This window comes from Xiphias gladius, chromosome 1, assembly GCF_016859285.1.
Source record: "Xiphias gladius isolate SHS-SW01 ecotype Sanya breed wild chromosome 1, ASM1685928v1, whole genome shotgun sequence".
NCBI classification, from domain to species: domain Eukaryota; kingdom Metazoa; phylum Chordata; class Actinopteri; order Istiophoriformes; family Xiphiidae; genus Xiphias; species Xiphias gladius.
In genome coordinates this window covers 31,815,908-31,838,874 of record NC_053400.1, presented here as the reverse complement: position 1 = coordinate 31,838,874, position 22,967 = coordinate 31,815,908, and the positions used below count along the sequence as shown (strand labels likewise).

The window sequence follows — 22,967 nt, the reverse complement described above, 5'->3', positions numbered from 1 at the left end:
AAAAAAAAAACACACACACACACCTCCACAAATCTGTGTTTGGGAGGAAAATGAACACACAAAAGCAAATACAGATTGGTGTGAGGCTGATCTTTACTGTATTTCCCCCTCCCACCAATCTGACTCAGCTGAAAGCTGGTGTCAAAGGGAGGCGTGGTTGTCCTTGTAAGGCCTACGTAGGGCACCACCCGTCCCATATAGAATTAAAAAAGTTTAATTTCTTCATTCTACACAAGGTAGATGTAGGTGGCATTTTCGGAGACGCATGAAACCGGGTATCTGTTTTTTCAAAAGCGACCATGTCTTCATTTCTGTCTCAGGATGCGGACGGTTTAAAAGTCGGTGTGGCTGATCTCATCAATCAGTGGGTGAGAGGAAGTGAGGATGGGAGCAGGTGCAGCTCACCCTCCAAACCAGCAGTAAGTCAGGATTTACCACCTGATCCTAAATTACCCCCCAAATACCTGTTTGAAAATGTGCCATTGCTGTCATACATTACCTGCTGTGTCGCCGCACGCGTCTGGCAAGATGCGCAAAACATTTTTCCCCTTGCGTCGACCTTTTTTCCACCAAGTTTCAATTCCGCGACGTGAGATTCACAATAACTGTTCATTTCTGTCAATTATTTCTCTTCTCAGGGGCTTTTCCCTTCAACGTGTCTGATAAGTTTCTCGGTCTTTACTGTATGTCAGGGAATTCTCGGGCTATTTTCATGGCTCTTTTTCAGGCCACACTATTCCTCTCTGGCTTGGTGCGACCACGCCCCGGCCTCTCTTCACTTGGTGTAAACCAGCACAGCTCCGCTCTGACAAACGCCCGGTGAAAGCCTGCCCCCCTGTGGGCAGGAGCGGCACTCCCACAGTTCATTCACACTGGGATCTCTCAAAGCAGAGATGGCAGTCTTGTATATTGTTGTATTTGCAGGAAATTAAACGCGGCGGGGTTTTAAACAAGAAAAAAGGATGGGAGAATCTTGGGGACACGTTGCCGTCTGGGAGGGATGGGAAGTTACGCATTCACATCAAAATCTGGTGACGGGCGCTGGTGAACTACTCTTTTTATCCAACAGTGTTTTTCCCACAGTGGCCTGCAGTAAGTGAGCACCACAGGTTCAGATACTGGCTCAAGGGTATTTTGTTAAACACTAAACTTTTTACTTTTTACTTTGTGACCACAAGAAAGACTCCACTTTTTTTTTTTTTTTAACTTTTTTATACCGAAAGTCAACAGCTTAAATGAGTGATTCTGCAATTGTTCCTTCATCCGCAGTCATTTAAGTCTGTGGGATTTCAGTCTGTGGTTCCCGGTGTGGGAGCGGGACCCCCGGATGGTTTCTGACCTTTTTGGCTCGTGACCCCCTTACAATGAGGCAGTGTCTATTTGTGACCCCGCTGTCACCAGCTAAGGCCTCGGTGTGGAGGTATTTTATGATCAGTTCGGGCAAAGTGTGATTTTTTTTCCCTCCTCACAGTATTTTCATTGGAGAATTTTTAGACCATGAAAAAATATTCAGATTTTGCAAAAATGTGAGGATGAAATGTGACCCGCTATGGTTTGTGTTGGGTCTCGTAGGGGGAACAAAATGATTAGGCCTGTAAAAATCCCTAAGAAGGAAAAACCTCTCTTGAGTTGAACTACTGACAACTCGTAACACCCTAACCTGTGATGTGGGATCACAAGTAGACGTAGCCTCATTTTGATGATCCACAAGCATATAACTGATAAATCAGTCAGAGTCCTTTAGCTTCTGTCTTTAAAATTAAGCTGAAATCAAAAATCTATTTTATAAAGTTTTGGCGTTAAACCTCAGATCTTTTATTTATTGGAAGAAAGTTGTTACTTTTTGGCAGATATTGCAAAAGTTTACCACGAATATAAGGGGAACAAATATCAAATATCCGCTAAGATACCAAAGCTGGAAACGATGGAAAAAAAACTCCAAAGATTTTGGAGGAGATGAGTGAAAAGCAGAATCATACTCAAAGTGTCTGTGAACTTGTCTGTTAAGAATACTGTCTTATCAACCGAATTTCAGGAGAGCTCCTCCGGTAAAAGGTACAAATTTGTGGTGACCGGTCACGGCAAGTATGAGAAGGTTTCTGTCGACAGCGGCTGCGGTGAAGACGGGATCTCTCAGTCAGGTAAGAGAAAAACCCCTCAACCTCAACTCTGTAGGGAAACAATGGAAGACGGAAATAATGTTTTCCAGCTGTGAAATTATTAGATCAATTTTTATTTTTTTTAATGTGTTGTATGTTTTGCATTTCTTTCAAAAACGTGGAATACAAATACATTTTATTGTAATTATTACTAAGTTTACATGTACTTACATGATTATTTTCTTACTAACTCTAAATCAATAAATAAGGATGTGTCTCATCTTAAACACAAAGAATTCGAGATACTAATGCTGGTTCTGACTTTATAAATGTGCAAAGACGGTGAGAAGTTTTAATTCATTCACCGAAAGAGAAGTTGCTTTTGTAGCGAACTGAAATATTGAATTTCCTTTGAGAAATAATTATGAAAAAGTGTGGGAATTAAAAAGAAAAAAAAAAAAAAGATTTACTGTATATTTAAAAGGGGATGACAAATCCCATGAAGAGACCAAAACCAAAAATGAACGTCTCCTACAAGTATTGTGTGTGGATCCAAAGCCCGATATTTCTTATCCCTCTGTGCCGCAGAGCTCCATTGTTGTCCAGAAACTATTAAAACACATTAGTGGGCCTCACTGTTGCACTGGGCGACACGTTCCCTCATCACCACGAACACAAACACACTGTAGTTTATTTTGCCTTAATCCCACATACACGGTCCTGCTGCCCCAGTAGCTCCAAATGTGGATTACTCCGCAGCGGAAAATAGCCCCCAACAAAATGACTATTCACTCCTGTTTGATTAACTTTTGCTAAAAACTACAGCGCCCGGCTGTTGCAGGAAATTATTTAGCCTTTTAAAAAAAATTGAACTACATATCTGTGAGCCAGTTTTAAAGATTTACATCGCTTCAGTGGGAACTAAAGGGGTTGGGCCAACAGCCACAAACAGTGAACAGGGAAGTCAGAAAGTGCTGGGTGACGTGACACTCTTGGTTTTGGTATTTTCACAGGATTTGATGACAATAACAACAATATAGAACAACACCAGCCTCATCCTTTAACCAGGACCTTTTAAACCTTTAAGGTAGTTGTAATTAGTTCGGTTGGAACTTGCTCTTAGGGTATTTTCAGTGCCAGCAAAAGCAAAGAAAAAGAAAAATACAAGACACGAATTTCACATTCAGCTTTATGCATTTTTGAGAATCACACAGTGAACAGAGACATAATATAGTTTAAGAAGCATTGTAATAATTGAAGCCATGGTTAACTTACAGGCGTAAAGTCCCCCTCAACTAAAAGAAATTCTACATCGTGATGGTCATCTCGTGGAAAACAACAATTTTCCAAATCCAATACAGAGACAAAAAGGGTCAAAATCACTTCTATAAGAACATGCTAGTACCTGTTACGGCAGCAGCAAAATCCTCCAACGCTGTGGAATATCACATGCCACATATAAATGTCTGCCCTCCTTCTCCGACCGTCACTCCATTTCCTTCAGTCTGTCCTCCCACAGCAGGCCTCTTCACCATTATCGTCATCATTCACTGGTATTCACTTCTACATCCTACTTACACGCCTAACCCAGTAATATTGTTCATGGCCTGGACTACACATCTTAAAGCAGGAAACCACTATCCACCAACAGAACAATGCTGGTCACTACGTTTATCTGTTACACTGGCTGGAAATATCATCATATCATCACTGTTGGATGAAAAACAATTATCCAGTTTAAACTTTCTGGACGTTAGGCAAACAGCCTCACACATACATACCTATAACTTTTCAAAGATGTATTTCAGGGAAACACGAAAACAACCCCAATTCTTTCCCGTTCAATCTCAGAGACTTTCCTCAGCTGGCAGAAGAGCTCGAAGCCTTTAACTTCATGAAAAAGTGGAGAGTTTTTTACACAACACCGGTGATATGACGAAACACGAATTTGTTTCTGGGATGTATTACGGCTGGGCAGTGTATAATGTCGTGGTCTAAATCAACACCAAACAACAATTATAGTGTCAGTTTGCACAGTCAGAATGCAGCCTGACCTCCCATTGCTGCGTAGTCTTCTGGAAACAAGACCGAGAGTCTACAGCAAGATGCTAGATGAAAAGTCAGGGGATCGCCGAAATCATTAGGAATTAATCTTCTACAGACTTATGTATATCTGTAGCAAATTTCATTGCATTCCATCCGTTGGTTGTCAAAATATTTCACGCTACACCACGGCTATCAACCTCATAGCGGCGCTACAGGAAAAGTCAGAGGATTACTAAAGCCCATAGGATTCATCGTCTGGATGAATATTTGTACACAATTTCTTGGCAATCCATCGAACAGCTGTTGAGATATTTCAGTCAAGACCAAAGAGGCGGACCAGCCGCCAAACAGACCCAACACTGCCATCCCTCGAGCAGCTAGCAACGCAATAAATAAATAATAAAAAATGACTTGAATTTAAAACATATACTGACGTCAACATGCTGCCCTGCCTCAAAACGTACCAGCCTGCGTGGTTTTAGTTTCCTGCCCTGATCAAAAGCCCGGACATGTCCAACCACATTTCCTTCCATACCTGACTTGCAGAAACCTAAATCTGTTCTGACTAGACCTTCACCCTTCACTCATCTGTTTTCATTCTTTCAAAACCCATCTGCCCCGTTGTCCAGGAATGTAAAAGCCCTATTCATTACAGATAACAAAAAAACTGCCTACAGGCGGTGTACACTAAGAGCCTCACTTTGATTAGAAAAAAAAGAATACATCTTCAATACCCACAATTTACGAGAACATCAGACATATACTGTATGAACTTATTGTACGTAGGGCTGAATTTTGTTTTAATTAAATTTCGTTACTTTCCAAGTTTAAATTTAAAGACCAATGGCAGTGTTCTTGCTCTAGTATTGGGTCAAGTAGATGGGCATTAAGTACTAATCAAACACCCTTTTAATTTTTTTCCCCCTCAAAAGTAATCTGCCTCCTCACTGCAGCTCTGATTTATAAAATTAACTTCAGCTATTCTATTGGAGAAATGCACAAATGGTTTTACATCTATTTTCTTGCAAATTCTCTTCATATGAATCCTTTTCTAAGAGGCTCGCTCACCTGGCTCAGACCATTGCATCTTTCTATCTGATGATGAATTACCCCACAGAGTAATTGTTTACCAGTCTCAAACATACTTTTGCGTCGGCTCAAGTTACACATCCATAGTTTTCATTGAACCGAATCCTCTGGCTGTTCTGTTAAAGTCCTTGCGTTCGTCCTCCTGAGATTTGCGTTTTATCAGCCCCCTTTCAAAGACTGCTGCTATTTTTGTGAGTGGCTTCTCCGCTGCCTCTTTAAGCTTCCTGGCATCAAAACGGGGGCTGTAGAGTAAAATTGGCAGGCGATTGACAAAAGAGGGAACTTCATCCTGATTGTCTTTAGAGGCCTTTTTCTTGTCTGAATCTTTCTTGGTGGCAGTGATCTGGTTGATCTGGTGCATTATTCGCTCTTTGGTGGAGAACATCTGAAAGAGGAGGGCGTCCCACATCTTCAGCGCCTTGGGACCTTCTTTGTTCTTAACCACATCTTGATTGGCAAATTGGTCTGCTGGCGACTCATCGCTACCAACTTGATCTGTTTTCTCGTTGCTGCCACTGGCATCGACATGAGCTTTGGCCTCCTGCTCTGGAAAATTAGGTTCCTCCGGCTCAACAACCATGTGTTTTTTAAGCCGTATCCATCCACTGAGTTTACCCTTAAGGCCTTTTGGCTTCTGGGCTGCCTTTGTTTCAGCAGATGCAGGGGATGTCTCCGCTGTAACAACCTTCTTGTCAGCAGTTGAAGATGCAGCTGATGTCGCTGACTTCGTGGAGAGCTCGGCTGCCAGGGCGTCTGTCGGTGCCGGTGTAGTTTTGGCCTTCAGAACGTCCTTGTCTTTGAGTCCAGCTTTTTGCTGAGATGGCGGTGATGTTCCTCTGTTTGGGGATGGAGCTTTGACTGAGACTGAGGCCTGAGGCAGAGAGGCAGGAGTGGCAGAGTCAATCACAGCAGCTTTAACTATGGACTGTTTCATGACAGTATCTGTTGCTGGCTTTGCAGGGGAAATGTTCTGTGCTGGTAGCTCTGTTGAAGGCTGAACATTATTGGTTTGCAAGCTAATCTGGACCAGATCAGGGGTCGACTTTGAAGAATCGGTTTTTACCACTGAAGGTTTTGTTTCTGTAGTGGCAGAGGAAGGTCTTGACTCTACCTGTTTAGTGGAAGGTTTTGCTCTTAGAGTAGGTTTACTGGTTTTATGAGTAGAATGGATGGGAGCGCTAGTCTCGATTTTCATTTGGGAGAGTTTTCCCTCCATACTGGAATATGATGCTATGTTTGTTTTTACCTGTTGTGTTTGGGAATGTATTTTTACCTCAGGGACCGAAGTGTCCTTAGTTGTGAGTGATTTTATTTCTGGTTTTAAGATATTCTCTGTGAATGACTTAGCAGAAGGCTGAACTGTGCCAGTAGGTGTATTATTTGGAAGAGGTGTAATGGGAGGGTTTATCTGGTCTTTCATGACTGACAAGGGTTTTGGTTCTGTAGTATGGTCCAAAGAGACAGGAGTTTGAGAGCACTGGGGTAAGGTTGGAGTACAGGTCCGTATAGGTGTACTACACACTCTTGGCTCGGGTAGAGGGGAAGCTCTTGTTGCAGTCCAACGTTTAGTTACGGTAGGAGGGCTAAGTAGGGCTTTAAAATCTCTGGTGGTTTCACTAATATTTGATTGATCAATATTTGGCTGAATATTTGTAGCAGGGTAGTTACTTAAAGCCGGGTGTGAGAGTGTTTGAGTAATTACAGTATGAGCATTAGTTTCTATAGATTTCTTTTTTTCATTTACAGTGTGAGAGCTCACTAAATTTGCTGAGGTTTGAACATTATCTTCAGACAGAATGATATGACCTGGCGTTGTAATGGTTTGCTGTTCTACACTGATATTAGATATGTTAGCTTTGATATGACCAGTGGAAATGGAATTTGTTCTCTCAGTACTGGATGTTACAGTAGTAACAGAGGGGATGAAAGGGGATTGTTCTTTTACAACAATTTTAGTAGTAATTTGAGGTGCAGATGTCTCAGAGGATCTTTGCTCAGCAAGAAGGTTGGCGATTTGTTTGCTTTCTGCTTTTGAGTTTGCGTAGTCTCTTGTTTGGGCAACAGAGCCAGAAACAGATTTTGCATCAATGGGTAGTTTTGTTGTAGATCGACTATCAGGTCTCTCTGATCTCAGCTGAGTGATTTTTGGTGTGACCTGCCTCATGGTAGGGCTAGATGGGACGATGGCTTTACTGACCTGCACAGTATTAAATATTGGTTTACTGCTCACTGCTGGATCTGTCATCACTGGTAGAACAGTTTCTGTGTGAAGCTTTTTTATGACTTTGCTTTCAGTGATAGGAATACTGTGAACATTGCTGCCCAAACTGGATTTGTTTGCAGTTTCTGCAGCAGGTCTGCTGTGTTGAACCTCTAGACCTCCTGGTTGCCCAGGTAAGACTGTGTCTGTTGAAAACTTGCTGACAGTTAGTAATCCTGCACATGATCCGTTGGACAGTTTGGTTTCAGTGCTAGGCGTGGTCGGTGCTACATTTCCTTGTGAATGATTAGAAGCTGGTTTTGTTTGAATGTTTTCTGCTCTAATAGGCATTGTGGGAAGATGCTCTGCTTGCATTTTCCCAGTCACTAAACCTACTTTTCCACTAGTGAGTTGTGGATACCGTTCTGTTTCTACTGTTGAGCTGATGACTCTGTTAGTGTTACTAGTAGCATAAGGCGGAAGATTGGCTTCTATATTTGAGTGGCTAGACAGTATCACATCTTTGGCAGGTATATTAAGAGTGGTTTCAGTGGCTTGTGTAATCTTCACTGTAGTTCTGCTTGAATTTGTGTAGACATTTGCCCCTTGAACTACTTTATCTTGGCCACTCGATCCTATGCTGCTCTGTGTGTTTCCAAGTACATTCTCACTAATTTTGGTTGGCATTTTGGGCTCTTTTGTTGGCACATTTGATAAGTCTGTCTCTAAAGGGAATTTAATGTCTGAAATATTTGGTGATTTGGTTGGAATAATGGATAGGCCTGGGAGTTTGGTTTCTGAGGTAGACTTACCCAGTAGTGTGGTATTCACAGCAGATGGGTTTAGTACAGTTGGTGGTTGAGACAATTTTAAAGAGAGACCTGCTCCGGGACAATGGATCTTGTTTTCTACTGTTTGACTATAACTGTGAATTTGAGTTTCCGCACTGAGCTGCTGTATGAATTTTGTGCTTTGCTCGGCTGCAGATACTGTGCAGATACTGGGCTGTGCAGAATATACAGAAGCTGTGACCGGCTCATGTGGCAACATAGATCCTGTGTTGGCAGCAACTGGTTCTTTAGGGAATATATTTGAGGTTTGGGGCTCAGTTCTTTTTTTGTCAAGGATATGTTCTGCAGTAGCAGCCATAGAATGCAAAATGTTCCCTACGTTTGTCTTATTGGGTAGAATAAACTCACTGCTTGCTTTGATTTGCTGTTTAACCTCTTCCCTTTGTTTAGTCAAAACGGTTTCAGTAGCCACTTTACTAGGCAGTGGTGTTTCTGAAACCAGTTTGGTGGCTCGTTGTATTCCTAAAATGAACTCACCATTTATCATGGCATTCCCTGAGAATTTGGGCTCTAACTCTGTAGCAAGGGATTGAAAAACCAGGTTTTTACGGTCAGAGTTGGCAGTGGGTTGAACGCTGAATCCATTGGCTGTTGACGGACCAACTCCAACAGCACTTTGGTAAGATTGGATCAGTGCTATCTCTATTAGTCCTGGCTGTTGTTTTGCATGTGTGACTTTGGCTTCTCGTTTTGCTGGTGTTTTCTGAAGATTCTCCATGGAATCAATCCCTTTTGCAATATGCTGTGTTTCTGCATTTGAATCTATTTTCACTAAGGGTGAGAAAGAACTCAACACACCACTGCTATTAGTCAGGCAAGGAGTTGTATTTAGTGCTGCCTCTATAGAAAGTAGTGCCACACTTTGTGTGTGTACCTCACCTGCTTTAGGCATTGGTATTGGAGCCTCAGAGTATGAGGCTTTAGGTGTGGATACATCACTTGTAGATTGTTGCATTGTTTTCTGTGCCAAGCCAAGAGGACACTCAGGTTTTATTGTGTCCACGCTAGACGTTTTGAGTGATTGTATTCCAATACTGTGAAATTCAGAGTGACTTTCCTCAAACACATCTTTGCTACAGGAGACCATCCATTCAGCTGGACACTCTGAATCCTTTGGAGATGACAGTGGTTGTAAACTGTGAGCAGCAGAAACATCCACTGAAGAAGGAAGATCTTGATGCCCATTGAGTTGTTTTGTTGCTTCAGACTTTGAGATGTGTGATCCTGAGTGTGCTTTGTTTGAAGAGATTTCATTAACTCTGCAGGGTACAGGGCTGTGATGTGATGCCAGGGTCCTAATCCCACCGTAGGCAACATACTCAGCTGGAGTAAGCCCATAATATGTGGATCGTGATTTGGGCTTTGAGGTCGCTAATGACATTTGAGTCTCCAATAGTGATGTCAAGGACTTGCGTGCCTTGAACACAGGAGGTCGATTAGCGGACGACAGGGGACTTGGACTTGTTGGTGCTTGCATTGAAATCGCTGGTGTAGGGTTGAGATTTAAAGTCTTTGGTACAGAAATAAATGATGGAACCTTTGGCAGAGACGAAGCTTCAGTATCTGTAACTTGGTCTGTTTTTAGTTTTGGGTTGACGGGTTCTATCAGTGTTGGTTTGACCACAGCAGATTCAGGTGCAGTGATACTTGATGCTAAATTCTCTCTGTGGTACAGCTCAGTATTGGCACCACTTAGATTTATTGTACTCCTTTTAGTATGTTGAATCTCTATCTCTTTGTAATTGCGTATACCACTAGTTTGAATTGCTGATTCGTGCCGCAGAGTCTCATTGGGAATAGCAGGGGCCTGTAAATCTTGGGAGCAGTTGAAAGCAGAACTTGTAGAAAATAAAAGCGGGTTAGGTTTTGATATTTCAAAAATGGGTGTGGATACCGGTCTGCAAGAGGGGGAGTTAGGTCTTCCACTTTGGGTCCTGGACACAGACTGTTTCTGGTAATTTTTCACCACTGACACAGCTGTTTTGTTCCTGTATATGGCAGATAATGATGCTCCCTGGTAGTTTGGGTTTATTTCTGTGAGGTCCTGTATGGAGGGAGGTTTAGAGATCTCATAGAAAGTTGCCTTTGAAGTATAAATCCTGGTTTGTAGGGCATCAGGTCTTGTCTCTTTCACTGCATCAGCAAGTGAAATTTTTGAGGCAGTTATCTCAGGGGACATCTGGCTTAGAACAAAGTTGCCATTACTGGTAGGTCTGGCAGTCCAAGACAGTGTCTGGCTTTGAGGACCGTCCTTTGAATTGGAGTTTGTCTCCCTCTGGCTAGGAATAAAAGGTTGTGCCTGGGTGTTTGAAAATGATAGCAGCACTGGAACAGGGGGTAGGTCTGCAACTTGAGAAGGTGCCGGGCCTGGGCCAGAATTGGGGGTGGCTGGGGATAGGGTCAGGCGGTGAGTTGATATTTTAGAGCTGGACTGCGACACAGCAAATGGAGAGACTGTTGTTACTGATCCATGGGAATTTGGTGTCAAGTTTAAATTGAAAGCAGAGGGAAGAGGTGGTGCTGGGACGTGCTCAGGTGGTGATGGAGGAGGTGAAGCCGAAGGTGACATCATTAAAGGATTTGTGTCATCAAATAAAAAAGATGAGCACTCGTACAGTGGAGCCACCTGCTCTTCAGACGTCCTGATCTGAGCTGTGGAGGACTGAGGGGGGAAGCTGCCAGGTTGGCCATGGGGTCTGCTCTGAGGATGGGGGAATGCAGATGCAGAGTGATCATAAAGGGAGCCAAAAGGGAAACTGGATGAGTCTGCAGTGTAGACTGAATCCGGTGATCTTGGTGGGCTGGACTGGTCACTGTGCTCAAGGTCTGTGCTCGCTTCGTTGACAGGTGACAAACAGGAGCGAAAGGGGACGGGCGTCTGAGATAGACTGCCTTTTTTCTTGGCTCTCTTCTTCTTGAGTTTCTGAAGCCTCACGTTGTCTTTGCCTGGCTTTGGCAATAAGGGCGGAGGATATTGCTGGGAGAGGTCAGGTTCCAGCCCGTTACTATAGCTGACTTCCATCAGCATTTCAGATTCCTGCAAGACAGATGAGACTTGTCAATCTATTTATTTTCGGCCGAAAATCTACTTATATGATAAAAGCAAAGCAGATTCAGAACAATCAAATTGTTCCTCAAACAGGCCTGTGATGTAAAAGTTGGTTTCTTCGAGCCAGAATTTCCCCCAAAAAAGAGAAAATCTCAGTCAAGATCCACAAAATGTCTCATGAGGAAGATACACATCACCTTGCTAAAGACTGGAACTAAATTATTAAGACTTAGGAGCAGGAATTTGATGAGATGCCTGTCGTGTTATGTGATGTTCTCAATCACCGAGGAGCTGGAAATGTTGAGGAATTTTTTCCAAAACTGAGTCAGGCCACAAAGTACATTTTTAATGCCAGACATCTCAGCAGCTGGCCAAATAATCTGAGTCTGTTTTTTTATTATTAATTATAGATATGAATGATATTTGATTAAGGCAATTTATTGTGTTTATATGACTAATATAAATGCTGATAATAAATTATTTTTCTTTTACAGCTGGACAGTTCTATGAGGATTTGTGAAACACATGTTGGACTTTGAGGAATTTTGGATTATTAAAGAAAAATTCTTTGATACTGCACAAAAGTTTAGCCACTAATCACTTCACTGTTCTCTGTATTTCAAGCTTTAGGTTGGAAATGCTTGTAAATCCTGTTGTGATGACAGATTTCCTTCCACACTCTGTTATCATTTTACAAAAGGTAGTGAAGCAAAAAGTGAGTCTTTTCTCTGTTTGTAGTAGACAGATATTCATTTCATCCTCTCAATGTACTTCAGCAGTGGTATACCTTTGAATATGATGAAATAAAATCAATTAAAAGGTTTCCTGGTGCTTGATTCCTCAATATTTAGCTCTTAGAAAGTTTGTGTCTTTGCTTTCATTGTAATTTACTGTCTGGGTGGGTTCACCGTCTTCTACTGTGTCGTCTGAATAGTTTATTCAGCTGCTTAACAACTGGGCTGATTTAACCCATGCTAATGGCTTTGAGACAAGTCTGCAGATGACTTTATAGAACAATGAGCTCTCGTGACAACCAGCTCATTAGCAGGTTTCAAAAATCTTAATTGGGTCTTGAAGTTGCAGCATGGCTACAAGAAGTGTCAATATTGGAAATAGAAAGGCACGTAAAGCCGTCGCTTATGGAAAGCCTACTTTGAAGTGATGACAAACTACTTATGAAAATAGTCTCTCAAGGAGACTGTCAAAATTTAAAAATGACCTCTGCAGGAAATAAAAGTAAACCCAAAGAAAGATGACTGAAACATACAGGAGGGTGACCAGGTTCATGCAGGGGGGAGGGGTGTCGGCATTTAGCTAATGTTGATAACCAAAGAAACTTAAAACGTGATCAGCAGTTAATTGGGTTCACATTCCTTGGTCATTGACGTTACAAGCAAACAAAAAGAAGGAGGTCAAAGTTCAGAGGCATAATTAACCGACAATAAATGTAACATACATTCCTGTTTATCCAGGATTATATTAGACAGAGCTGCGTCAGAGCTGCTGAGGGAGTTGAATTTTGATGCACATACTGTAAGAAAAACCTGAACAATATCTCAGAAGATAATTAATATTCAAATGTGACTCACATTTTATGATAGTCAATTGGTTTTATTTACTATATAATATACTTGATTGTTCCGAGCGGCAACATGAACTGAATTGCTCCCTTCCTGTTGTGAATATTGGAGTATCTTTAGCGGACACTAGAAAAGGGCCATGGTCTAATTTTGGACGGAGGGAAATAAGAGCAAACATCCTGACACCGAGCACCTGCTGCCTGCTGTCCTGCTCTCCAACAAACAGCCTCGGTCTGCTGGAAATCGATCCGGGGACCAAATCCTCTCAGAGCTGCTCTGATTGTGAGCTTAGCCACGTGTTTCGGAGCAATGATTCTCTTCGATTTTTATTTTTTGTCATGTTTATGTCGGTTTGATCAGAGAGAAGCAGGATCATCGTATCTAATGGGATGTTTTTCTGCAAGTTTGACAATCTCTGACTCGAATGTTTGAAGTATAGAAACCCCGGCATAGAAATGCCTCCTGTGAGGTGTGGTCCCTGTCTTGAAATTTAAACACCCTGAGATGTTTGTCTGGTTTCGAGCAAATGTTTAATATGAATCCCTGTTGACAAAGTGACTCCTGGAGTTACAGTGACAAGAACGCCAGCTGACACATGAGTAGTCCCCCTTTTAAGGCTCTGGGGTTGGATATCTGGGAGGCTTCCACTGGAGCAGCTCAAAAGAGGAAAGTGTAAGATTAGCTTTGCGATAAAACTGTGCCATGACCTCTATCTATCTAGCTTTAAGGACCTCAATCAAACAAAATGGAGGGTGAGCTCTTCATTAATTATCAGGTTGCTACATTATGAACTGGAGCAACGCTTACCTGAGGTGGAAACAGGTGTTGCTTGTGTTTTGCTGGACAGGCTGCAAATCTGTTCAGCATAAGAAAGGAGGAGTAGAGACAATAACTTTTTACAACAAAATGTGGATAAAAAGGCCAAAGAAGGAATAAAAGTATAATCAATGTGCTGGTGGGCAGGTTTCCTTCATCGCTGACTCATGCTTACATTTATCTACCACGGCACAAAATTGTGCAGAAACATACAACACGGTTAACGCTGCATTGCAAACTCTTCCTCTCATGGATATAATGTCTGATATGCATCATGCGTTTAAGATTTCAGATCGTGCACGTGCCACTATCAAATCCTATGCACCCTTTGCAGGTTAGCACCTGGCTGGCGGGTCAGGAACACGCTGCAGCACCACCAGCTTGTCATTCAACAGACACCGAGTTTGACCGGTTTACCTTCGGCGAGCGGCTGTCGGGACAAACTGCTCTCTGCTTGTTAATTCCGGCTCAGAGTGCCACAGGGCCGTCCCATCCTGAAGTGAACTAGAGCCTTAGGGAGCGAGCCACAGTGCCCGTGGCCACTCCAAAAATAAAACTGTTGCCTTCAGTGTGTGTTGCAGGGGCAGATGGGGGTTTCCAGGCCACCTGAGATGGCTGAGCTGCAGCCCCTACAGGCAGCCGGCAGCCATCTCCACCTGAGGGAAGGTGGTCATCTTTGTCACCCCAGCGGGGGGGAATCCAGTATGTAAGCAGGGGCACACGCATGAGCCCTTTGCGTGACATCAATAAGAATTGGCTTCACTGTTTTTGAACCCAGCCCTTATTAAACTGTTGTTCACCATTACAACCTCAGTGATGCTGTACCTTTAATTCAGGGAAAATAACCACCCTGCTGCAGCTTCGCACATCGGTCTTGATAGATAGATAGATAGATGAAGTGGGTCTGCTGGGCCTGGTGATTGCTGCTTTGAAATGACGATGGGGTAGTCTGTCAATCTGCCTTCAGGCAAGGCATGTACACCAGTTACCCCACCGGTGTAGCCGCTCAGGGCCCTCTAGTGGGAGCCTGTGATTGCACTGGTCAGCTAACAAGGCAGTAGATATTTCAAACATATGTAACTGCGTAGCATAGTTTTGTGTATTTTGTCATGTGCAATTGAACAAAACTCTGAAACTGTCTGGTTTCAAGCAGGTGCAAAAAAAAAGCACTGATGATCACTGACAATCAATATTTTGCTGTTGTTGCAGCAGAGTCTCCGACCACCGGTGGCAGTATTGTGGCAGCGCTGAGCAGCAGCACTTCAGTCAGTGAGAATTTATGCACCTTGGATCTTTTCCACAGGCTTTTCCAGAGATGGGACAAGCCTGTGTGATGGCCAGATAAAGTTCTGGGTGTCCCCACAGGCTTGTCCCCTTTCTCAGGACAAGCCTGTGGGGACACCACCCTGCCTCTGGCTTAAATAGTTGTTGTAGGATGTAATATGTTAGCAAACAATTAGCATTGGTAATATCCATTAAGCCTCCAGTTTCTGTCCTCCTGACAAAGTCAAGTCTAAAATTCACTCTAATTTTAGCTCTGGTGTGGTGTTACTGTGACCGTCCAGAATCAGGACCGTCTGATTGTTCATCTTCTTTCATGACTGCATGGCAAAATTACTCAAGCACAAAGAAGAAGGGATACTGATTGTCTGTAGTGAGTGCAATGACAGTGACGGGGATTAATGACAGTAAAATGTTTGATAAAACGCCGTATAGTTTACATCTTTGTTAGCCCGCTAGCCGTGCTAGCTCCCACGATTTATGTTTAAAACCCAACCCGCGCTATTTCCTTTGGCCACACCGTGCTGGTAAATTTTGCCAGACTGATTTCCGTCCGACTGCACCATTACTCCGCCGACACCGTTTGCTATATATGTTCAATTCATACGTGTCTCTGCCTGAAATGAGTTTAATGTTTTTCCTTCGATGTGATATCAAATGACCTGCAGTGGGCTACACTGGTGTGTACAACACAAGGGTTAGTGGTGGCTTATGGCCTATCAGCTGTGGGATGTTACAGACTTGTCTCCTAGAGATCACATCAAATAATGCTAATGCTAATTTTGTTTTTCCGGATACATTTGGAGGGAAAATTAAGTTCTTCCTGGATTATAGTCAGTTGCTGTGTTTTTTGTAGTGCAAGGAGTGCTTCATTTGTGTAAAACTGAGGTCCCAGTCGGGTGGACTGTGGGTACGCAAAGCACAGGACTTTCATTAGATTATATCTAAGCAAAAAAATCACTTTGGTTTCGGTTAAATGTTGATAAAGCCATCATATCCTGCCTCGTGCTTAAAGTCACCGTTGACTTTTTCATGAATGCGTGCAATAACATACATTCTTATTTTTTCCTTTTTCTTTAAATTTTTACCGGAAAAGCTTGAGGAGGACTTAGCAGTATTTCTACGGCCCTTAGTAGTGCCTGTAAGTCTTCCTGTCCTGCTGCAGGTATAACCTCCACCAACCAGTGGATGGAGCATTAGCCTTTAAGGTATGTAAGCCTGAGAGGCAAAACCAGTGGCAAAAAAGTCTGCAAATCATTCACTACTTGTAAAGCGGAATTCCTAAAAGCGGGGGGTAATAACTCCTCCCTACTTTGCTCTGGATTTTGCCACCGGGACGGTTAGATACATTTTAGTGACTAAATCAAACTGAAACCTTAAAGTGAGGGGGACATGTCCAACCCCAATACCCAACGGAAATGATGTCCTTGTGTGATGGTATGTATTTGATTTAATAAAAATTTGGTAATACCAAAGTCCTCTTGGGCAAACCTCGCCACTCGGCAGCCATCTTGGCAGTGTCCCCGGGCAGTTATTTTGGACCAACAAGACCAGGCCCTATTCTAGATAAATGGATGGAGAGCCACCGGGACATAAATACTGTACGTACCGAATCACCAGTCAAATCTGATAATAAAAAAAACACCCAAAAAGTTTGGTGACTGCCCAAAAATAAGGTTTAAGACAATTTTTTCCAAAGGTTGTACTTCTGCTACGCATGCGCAAGTTTGTGTTTGCGTCAGTGAAACAACACAATTGGCTTGATATGTTTCCCATTTGGCTCTTATAAAGCAGACAATTGGCTTCTGGGGGGGAAGAAGTGGGATATGTGTCATACAACAGCCATCAGCCTTTTTACAGACTACTCTATTCAGGATTCTTTAAGCGGTTCGTCCCCTGTCTCGTAACATCCGTGGTAATACACCCACACACCATCAGTTCAAGGCCGAACAGTCTGGTAGCAAAGCCTTGAATCGCCTCTGCTGATGGAAAACCTCCCTGCAGCTGTGTTCAAGGGGGGCACCAGTTCTGCAATGGCCCAAAACTGAGACCCAAAAGCAGCCTATACCAACTACTTATCCGGCCAGAATGAATCCGACTGGGTGGATGAGTAGACCTATTTGAGACCTATCAGGTAGGGTGGACTACAGAAAACTACTCCAGAAAACCTGTAGGCCCAGACAGGACAAGTTTGGATATAAGTGCAGGTTTATCTGAAAAGAATGGTACTAGTACTTACTAAAACTGGTATTGTCTACTTTAATCGCTCCAGAAATCACATTTAAATTGACTGTTTGCTAGTGAGCGTTCTGTTTTTAGTCCATTTCTATTATTATTCTATTATTCTGTGACTCTGTAGTGTACTCTGAGTGTCTGACTGATTGAATCACTGGTTGACGGGTAAACACACACACACACACACACACACACACACACACACACACTCCCTCCATTGTCTGGATGCCAAGCTGATGTGTAAGCCCCCTCTCAGCCTTCTATCACCGTAAATTTAGTAACAGAGGCTTCTCAGCTGCTCCTTTCCAAAACCTGAGCCCTCTCCTCTTCCATCCACAGTATTTCATCCATCTCCTTCTCAAGGGTCATGGCTGCCCCCCCCCCCCTTGTCCCCACCTTTTCCACACATAAACATATATACTACACACACACACCTCGCTCTTATCCCACAGCCAATAAGGGCCTGATGAGCTCAAGTATCACTATAACACAAGGACTTATTCTCTGAGCGGAGCCTGCAGATTCTTACAGATCTTCATCTTCACCGTCAGAGGAGCTTCTCTTCCCTTCTGAGGTAAGACGGCCGCAGACAGGCTGCAGCCCTGAAATCACTTATCAACACAAAACAGCACGTTGGTGACTATTTGTCTCTCCTTTTAAGCCAAAATCTGCTGGTTGTAGATTTGGGCTCTTGTTGCATTTGTGTGCAGCAGGAGAAAAGAGCCCCAGGTGTTGTATGACAGACAGAAAACAGAGATCATCGTCTGTCCTCCAACACTGCAGCCTGTAACCTCAGGAGGGACTTTTGAAATAGACGTAGACATGTTCTGCTGCGTATCAGACATGTGGAGTTTATGTTTGAGATGGTTAACAGTCTGGCTCCAGAGCTGGGGTCCATTTTCCTCGGCCCAGATTGATTAACCAGTTCATAAAAATGTCATTTTGTGTAATTCAATCGGATGTTTTTAATTTAAAAAGTCAATGGAGTAAAGCTTTAGAGCTCTGGAGGGAAACAGATGAATGTATATAAGTAATCAGAAGCAAATAACGTATAATCAGATCAAGTGATCTGTGAAATTAGAGCAGGTTGCATCCTGACTTCATGTGATGCTGGAGTGCTCGACTCCTGGAAGCTGTGTTTTACAGCCATAAATGGAAATTCTGCTGTGATTTGGTTCTTAAGTTTTCTATTTCTTTAATTTTGGTTTTGACCGTTTTTACCTGCCAGAACCACAATTAGATTATAATATTTAATATAAAAACAGCATTTTTACCCAGATTTCGTCCACATAGCGTACTTGCTGCGTTGGGACTGAAGGTTGTCAGAGGACGTCCATTGTCTCCTGCCGAATTGTACAATATGGGCAGAATTTTTGGGGATGCTGTGCTTGTGGCTTAGCTCACAGATGAGCAGTCCACATGTACGCCATAGAAAAAAATCACAATTAAATGTACTGCTTATCTCTGGTCTTGGGCCCCAAACAAATGCTGATTCTTCAAAGGCCAAAGCCTGAAATCACACAGATTGTTTATTTAATTTGTTTTCTAATTTTCTTATATTTATCCCACTTTTTGGTGCATCTTGGGTCTTTGTCTCCTGCATGTTCTACCCCCCCAGGTACATGTTAGCTTGTGAATATCTGCACGAGGCGCAGGCATTTTTCACAGACTTACATACCTAGCATCTGGCTCAGGTTTTACACGAACAGATGCTGAATTGTCGGATTTCTGGTTCAGTATGTTGAACTTTAAACTGATACCTCCACATAGCCACCGTGGTCGACCTGAAAACCTGGCTGACATTTTAGAGATGTGAGGTTTTGAGTTTGTCTTTTGCTGTCAGAAGCAAAATACACAACCTTCACCCAGACTGTGATTGGTCTATAAATCCGTCTCCCGTTGACATTTCAATCTAAATCTGCTCTCGATTGGCTCGGGAGCGGATGCTCCTCTGCGGTGTCACCTGTTTGATCAGTCTTTCAGTTTCAGCGCCGAGTCTTGGTTCCAGAAAGACTCAGAAGCCCTTCTCAGCATTCACTGTTCTCATTCTGAAGAAATGAAGTGACCGTCCACTAAATATACAGAGTGCTGAAGTGTCGGTATGTACCGAGTGACCGCTGGACACACGCAGGCGGGGACGCTGTCAGCTGTAAGTTGATCAAAAAGCTCGTTCGTCGGAGGTGGATGCTGATTGGCTGTTTGAGTGCAGAGGATCCTCCTGCTGGACCGAGCTGAGGGATTAATGCAGCTATTTGGACGCCGTTCCTCAGCTGATGGTTAGAAATATGATCCAGAACTAATCCTCCAAGTCCTCTGCAGCTGTGCCCACCACTAAGTGTGAAGGAGTCATCCAAAGACACTTTATCTATATATATATATATATCAGATATGATACAGTTGTATATAGAATATACAGTGAGCAGAAATCCTCCCTCATTGGCTCCAACAGAGCTGCTCCTCGCCCCCCTCCTGAATTAATTGGCAGTGATGTTGGGACGTCAGCAGAGCTTCACAGGGCCTGTTTCACACTTCGGCTGATTAAAGGGGCATTTCCCTTATTTGAGACCAGATTTTGGCAACATGAAAGCTGTTGGTGAATCCAGGAGAGCAGCCGCAGTTTCAGCTCAAATCAAAGCAGATCTGGTGGGCTGTCTGCACCAACAGTGAAATACGATTGCTCTGTACGCTTCAAGTTGAACGGTGTAATTTTTTGAGCACGTCAAACACAAGGGTTGATTTATTCAAATCGTGAATAAAAAATATTGTAATCTTCTCACTTAACTCCGGTGGTATCGAACCATGCAACTGGTTTTGGTTTAATTTGACGGAGTGTTGAGATTATCTGAGATTTCTGTCTCGTCTCCAATACAACGTAGGTGAATGGAGTTTAGTTTGTGCTACTCACGGCAGGGGAAAAAAAATAACATTAAAAAAACCACTATATCCACAATCATTCCCTGTTTACTGTATAGTGTGTTATATTTACCTTTAGCCATATCTGAATAGCTGAATTCTGATGCGAAATTTATGCAGTATATAGCGCCCTGTAAAAAAAAAATTTCACAAATGGCAATTCAAAAAGTATTCTGATGCGAATTTATGCAGTATATATAAGCTTTAAATGGCACATTCAAAGTACTTTCTGATAACAATCAAGACAATGTGTCGTATTCTATAAATGCAAGAATTACAGTCGTGTCGCTGATGAAGTCAAAAGGTGACGATTCTCGAGTGTCCGAAACCTGAATTGAATGCTCACTACTGAGTAAAGTACTTCGTGTGTATTACAGGGAGTAGAGAAGGAATGAACGGGGGAGCTATTTTGGTCACAGTATGGGTGATATCACTGGGCTTTTATGTGAACACATTTCATTTGAACAAATTTTGAGCGGTTTTGAATTATCTGTGGATTATCATGGGTAAGAGCTGCTGTTGTAATTTTAAATTTTATATTCTAAAATGCCCTGAGCACCTCGATAGAAAAAGGAGACAGATATCGCAAAACCCGGGCGAATAAAACCAAAGATTGTCTGCATGGTAGGATACAACTCGAGGTGAGGTTTTTGTTTTATGCTATTTGGGTAAACTGACCCTTTAATGTTTCTTCCCCTTTACATTCAATTTAAGTCAAGTGTGAAAATGCTTCGGTGACGATAGTTTCACTATCAGTGGTGGAAAGTGTATTTACTCTAGTACATAAGTACAGTTTTGAGGTACTTGTGCTTTACTTGAGTATTTCTGTTTTCTGTTTCTTTATACTTCTACAATTCAGAGGGAAAAAAAACCATCAAAATGATTAAAAATTATTAAAAATTATTGAAATGATTAAGAAAAGCAGCAAATCCTCATATTAGAGAAGCTGGAACCATGAAATCTTTGGTATTTTAAATGAAAAATCGCTTAAACAATTATCAAAATAGTTGCCAATTAATTATCCGTCAATCGACTAATCCATCAGTGGACTAATCATTTCAGCTCTACTTGTATATACTGTCGGGCGCTTTAATTTATACCAAATTACCACATTTTATAAGCACTTCCTATGTTTTGTATGCAAAAATCTTACAATCTCACAATATTTCCCTCTGAAATGGAGCAGTGGTAGAAAGCGGCAGGAAAACAAAATACTCAAGTAGAGTACAAGCACCTCAAATCTGTGCTTGAGTGCAGCGCTTGAGTAAATGTACTTAGTTACATTCCATCACTGGGAAAAGCTAAAAGGGCTCTTTGTCTTTCCTCTCAGGTGTGAAGTCTGCTGCCACCATGTCTGACACTGAGGAAGTGTAAGTGAATCCCACACTGCCAGTATCGACACACTCTACCGTCTTGTGTGTTTTACGCAAGGTTTTAAAACAAACTGCTGTGGATAAGCCGGTTGGATTTTATACATGACTTCTGAACGTCTTGTTTTTTTTTTTTGTGTATTTCAGGGAACAGTACGAGGGTAAGTGACGACCTTTCAGACACGTTTGTTTCAAGTACTGTAAATTCGACACAACGAACAAACGGCATATAAACATGGACGGATTATGAGAAAATGGGCCTCTGGGCACAGACATGTAAAAGGCCCCCCACCCCTCCTATCTAGGACCCCCAGACCGAGACTTTGTGGGCGTTCTGAATCTCTTTGTAGTCGTTTTATATCTCTGTGGTTGTTTCGTGTCTCTTTACTGTAATTTTTTCCTCTTTGTAGTCATTTTGCATCACTTGGGGATAGTGTTTGTGTCCCTTTGTGGTTGTTTTGAGTTTCTTAGTGGTCATTTTTCATCTTGTTCTGCGTCTCTTAGGTGGTTTAGTATCTATTCTAGCTCATTTTTGTGTCTTTTAGGTTGCTTTGCAAATATTCTAAGTGTGCTCATCGAGTTTTAAACAAGAAATATTAACAATGGCTTCATACAGAGGCTCGGGCCCAGGGGCCCCAGGACCTCTTGGGCCCATGTGCCTGTGCCCACTAGGCCTGTTCGGTAATCCATCCATGCATATAATCTCCATTTTCATTTGAAATTATGACATTCAATACTTCAAATAAAATTTATACAATTTGCAAAGCATTTACGTATGTCTTGGTATTATGTCAGTTGATTTGATGTGGGTAACTTGACCCACACCACTGGAAAAAATGTCAGCTCAGAGAATATTTAGATGTAATGAAATGAAATGACACCGTGTTAATATTTGTTTCTCTTGTCCCATCTCTCTCTTTCCAAAACTGAAGACGAGGAAGGTAAAGACGACTGAATCGACTCGACACTTAAGACCTTTTTCCACTGTACTAATTTGTCAGCTGCCTGTTTTCACCCTTAAAGTGAAGTGTTTGACACTGACACCTGCTCATTATACAGGATATTCAATATCCGCACACATCTAATTTGAGTCTTAGCAGGATTTCCTCAATGCAAAGTGATGCCATGAAACCTGATTTTGGTTTAAAAGTTGATACCGTGCATAGTCTCAGTTGAATAGGATAGCGCTGTCTCTCTAATTAGCCACAGTTGCATTAAAAATAGCCATTTTTTCACAATATCATAATTATCTTTTCTGTGGGGGTGCATGGCTATTATTGCTGAACCTTTTCTCGTATTACATCTGTAATCTAGGGAGTGCGGGACATTTATTTTTTCCGTTTACTGCGGCGTAAAGCTAACTGACATCCAGCTGTCTGTCAAACACTTCCAAGTTAAGGTGGACTCTGTCTGACTGAGTGATTTTTCAATTCACATG

General features: G+C 42.3%; 1 protein-coding gene across 2 annotated transcripts in view; it reads left to right on the top strand.

Moving 5' to 3' along the window:
* Window positions 1-12,131, top strand: part of LOC120794578 (lymphocyte-specific protein 1-like) — a 32,310-nt gene extending 20,179 nt beyond the window's left edge. For both annotated transcript variants that reach the window (XM_040135774.1, XM_040135765.1), the window contains 3 exons: window positions 321-419; window positions 2,036-2,141; window positions 11,829-12,131. In XM_040135774.1, coding sequence (XP_039991708.1) covers window positions 321-419; window positions 2,036-2,141; window positions 11,829-11,854 — 231 coding nt within the window. In that variant the 3' untranslated portion in view covers window positions 11,855-12,131. The remainder of the gene's footprint in view (window positions 1-320; window positions 420-2,035; window positions 2,142-11,828) is intronic.
* Window positions 12,132-22,967: the final 10,836 nt, after the last annotated feature.